This window comes from Sciurus vulgaris (genome assembly GCF_902686455.1).
Source record: "Sciurus vulgaris genome assembly, chromosome: 8".
Classification (NCBI taxonomy): domain Eukaryota; kingdom Metazoa; phylum Chordata; class Mammalia; order Rodentia; family Sciuridae; genus Sciurus; species Sciurus vulgaris.
Genome location: NC_136468.1, coordinates 48,928,947 through 48,931,826, shown reverse-complemented (window position 1 = coordinate 48,931,826; position 2,880 = coordinate 48,928,947). Strand labels below are relative to the sequence as shown.

At 35.3% G+C, this 2,880-nt stretch overlaps 1 protein-coding gene across 1 annotated transcript in view; it reads left to right on the top strand.

Moving 5' to 3' along the window:
* The window catches only part of COL1A2 (collagen type I alpha 2 chain), a 35,472-nt gene extending 33,432 nt beyond the window's left edge, over window positions 1-2,040 (top strand). Inside the window, 2 exon segments of the mRNA XM_079151888.1 lie at window positions 524-766; window positions 1,566-2,040. Coding sequence (XP_079008014.1) covers window positions 524-766; window positions 1,566-1,712 — 390 coding nt within the window. The 3' untranslated portion in view covers window positions 1,713-2,040.
* Window positions 2,041-2,880: the final 840 nt, after the last annotated feature.

The following is a 2,880-nucleotide window of genomic DNA, read 5'->3' as shown; positions in this document are numbered from 1 at the left end:
ACAGAGATGGGTTGATTGGATCAACCATACAATTCCCAGTTTTTGTAAAAATTTGACTTAGTTGATGATCATTGGAGAGGCAGAACTATCGCTTTAGTGTGAAGGTGTGCTGACCAGCAAATGGCCATACATATGTATTTTTAGAACAAAACTAGTCTTCCTGAATTTTCAGTCAAACCTTTTCACCAACTTTATTGAACACCTTCTAGAATTCCATAAATTAGAGAATTATAGGAAAAAATGACATATGAATCTATTTCATTGCTCTTATTCCAAAAAGCTGTGCGCACATTAACACTTCACTGACAAAGGTACCATTATTAAATAATCTTGCCTTAGTCTGGTAGATCTTATGTCTATTCTTATGCTTCAAAGACAAGTGAATTGAGTTTCCTTAAAAAGTACTTTCTTCCTAAGACTTGGATATTAGTTCACTGCTCCTCCTTTTATCAGACTTTTTTAAATTTTACATTTAATATCTGAGTCCTCCACTTAACTGGAATTCCCGTCTTCTTCTCTGCAGTTTGAATACAATGTAGAAGGAGTAACCTCCAAGGAAATGGCCACTCAACTTGCCTTCATGCGCCTGCTGGCCAATCATGCCTCTCAGAACATCACCTACCACTGCAAGAACAGCATTGCATACATGGATGGGGAGACTGGCAACCTGGATAAGGCTGTCCTTCTGCAGGGCTCCAATGATGTTGAATTTGTTGCTGATGGCAACAGCAGATTCACTTACACTGTTCTTGTAGATGGCTGCTCTGTAAGTAATAATAATTGTAGGAATAGCATTTGTTTGGGGACGCGGGGTTGGGGGAGTTCTAGCTTAGCTCATCAGATGAACAGATGAATGACAAACCTAACTTATGCACTCTTTTTTCATAAAGATATTTATTTAAATTCAGATGGGTAAATCCAGAGAATTCTTCTCAGATATTGCCTTCAAAAGTACTCTGAAGTACTGGAATAACTACTATGTCCATGAATTAGTTGTTTTTCCTTCAACTTGATTCTTACATGTATGCCAAGAACATAAATTTTTTGAGATTTACAGAGCCTATAATTTATAGTTACATTCCATTTTAAAATTTATAGTTATATTCTATTTTATTTTACTTCTTACTATGGTCTATATTTAATTTTTTTCTTTAGATAATTTTTCTTTATAAAGGAGAAAATATGTAACATATTCCCTACAATATCCTATAATTAGAATAATTATGGCAATACTGCATTCCTACCCAAATCCCTCTTCCCAAATACACACACACACACACACACACACACACACACACACATCACAATTCTGAAAATGATATTGTATAAATAAGCTGCTTGTACTGTACTTAAATGCATCAAAACTTAGGCTGGGCAAGACATGTCCCTAAAGAAATGCTTGACACTATATTCTCAGAGACAAGTTTGTTTATCTGGGACACAAATCTTCAGAATGATATAGACAAGTCAAAAAGTGGTTCTTATAAAAATCTCAAGTTAAGATGTTATCCAATGCAGAAATAATTTTGCTTTACATATCTCATTCCTTCTCTTTTTTTAAACAGAAAAAGACAAATGAGTGGGGAAAGACTATCATTGAATACAAAACAAACAAGCCATCTCGCCTACCCTTCCTTGATATTGCACCTCTGGACATCGGTGGCGCTGACCAAGAATTCGGTTTGGACATTGGCCCAGTCTGTTTCAAATAAATGAACTCAACCTAAATTAAAAACCAAAAATAGAAATCTGAGAGAAAAAAAAAAAACTTTCCCTTTGCCATTTCTTCTTCTTCTTTTTTTAACTGAAAGCTGAATCCTTCCATTTCTTCTGCACAACTACTTGCTTAAATTGTGGGCAAAAGAGAAGAAGGATTGATCAGAGCATTGTGCAATAAGATTTAATTAACTCCCACTCCCTCTCCCCCTCCCCAAAAGATCTGGAGTTTTTTTCAACACTCTTACACCTATTGTGGAAAATGTCAACCTTTGTAAGAAAACCAAAATAAAAATTAAAAAATAAAAATCATGAACATTTGCACCACTTGTGGCTTCTGAATATCTTCCACAGAGGGAAGTTTAAAACCCGAACTTCCAAAGGTTTAAACTACCTCAAAACACTTTCCTGTGTGATCCACCGCATCAGGTGCTGACCTAGACAGACATGAACTGAGGTACTTTTTTGTTCATAATACAAAGGTGCTAACTAATAGTATTCAGATACTTGAAGAATGTTGATGGTGCTAGAAGAATCTGAGAAGAAATACTCCTCTGTATTGAGTTGTATTGTGTGGGTTTGTTTTTTTTTTTATTTGACTTAGCATCCATATGTTCCATCTTATCCCCAACTAAAAGTATGCAGATCATTTGCCCAAAATTGCCCTCTTCTTTAGATTCAGCATTTGTTCTTTGCCAGTCTCATTTTCATTCTCTTCCATGGTTCCAAAGAAGACTTGTTTCTTGGACAAGCAGAAAAATTAAATTGTACCTATTTTGTATATGTGAGATGTTTAAATAAATTGTGAAAAATGAAATAAAGCATGTTTGGTTTTCCAAAAGAATATATTGAGTAAAATTACTTGCTTCAATGCTCTTTGCAATGTAAATATGCATCTCTTCCAACCATTAGACTAAGTGCCTCTCATTAGATAGAAATTGTGTAAAAAGGGCAGTGTACTAGGGTATTAAGAACAGAACACAAGGACTGGGAGATCTGAGCTTTAATTCTGAGTCTGCTCCTTGTGGCTGAGTGATTGGAGCCTCTGAGCCCTGTGTTTCAATTTCTTATCTATAATATAGAGAGTTCTTCTCTGCATTATTAAACATTTGTCCTGCTCAGAATATGTAAGGCTTATGCAGCATGGCATTGTTGACCTATGTT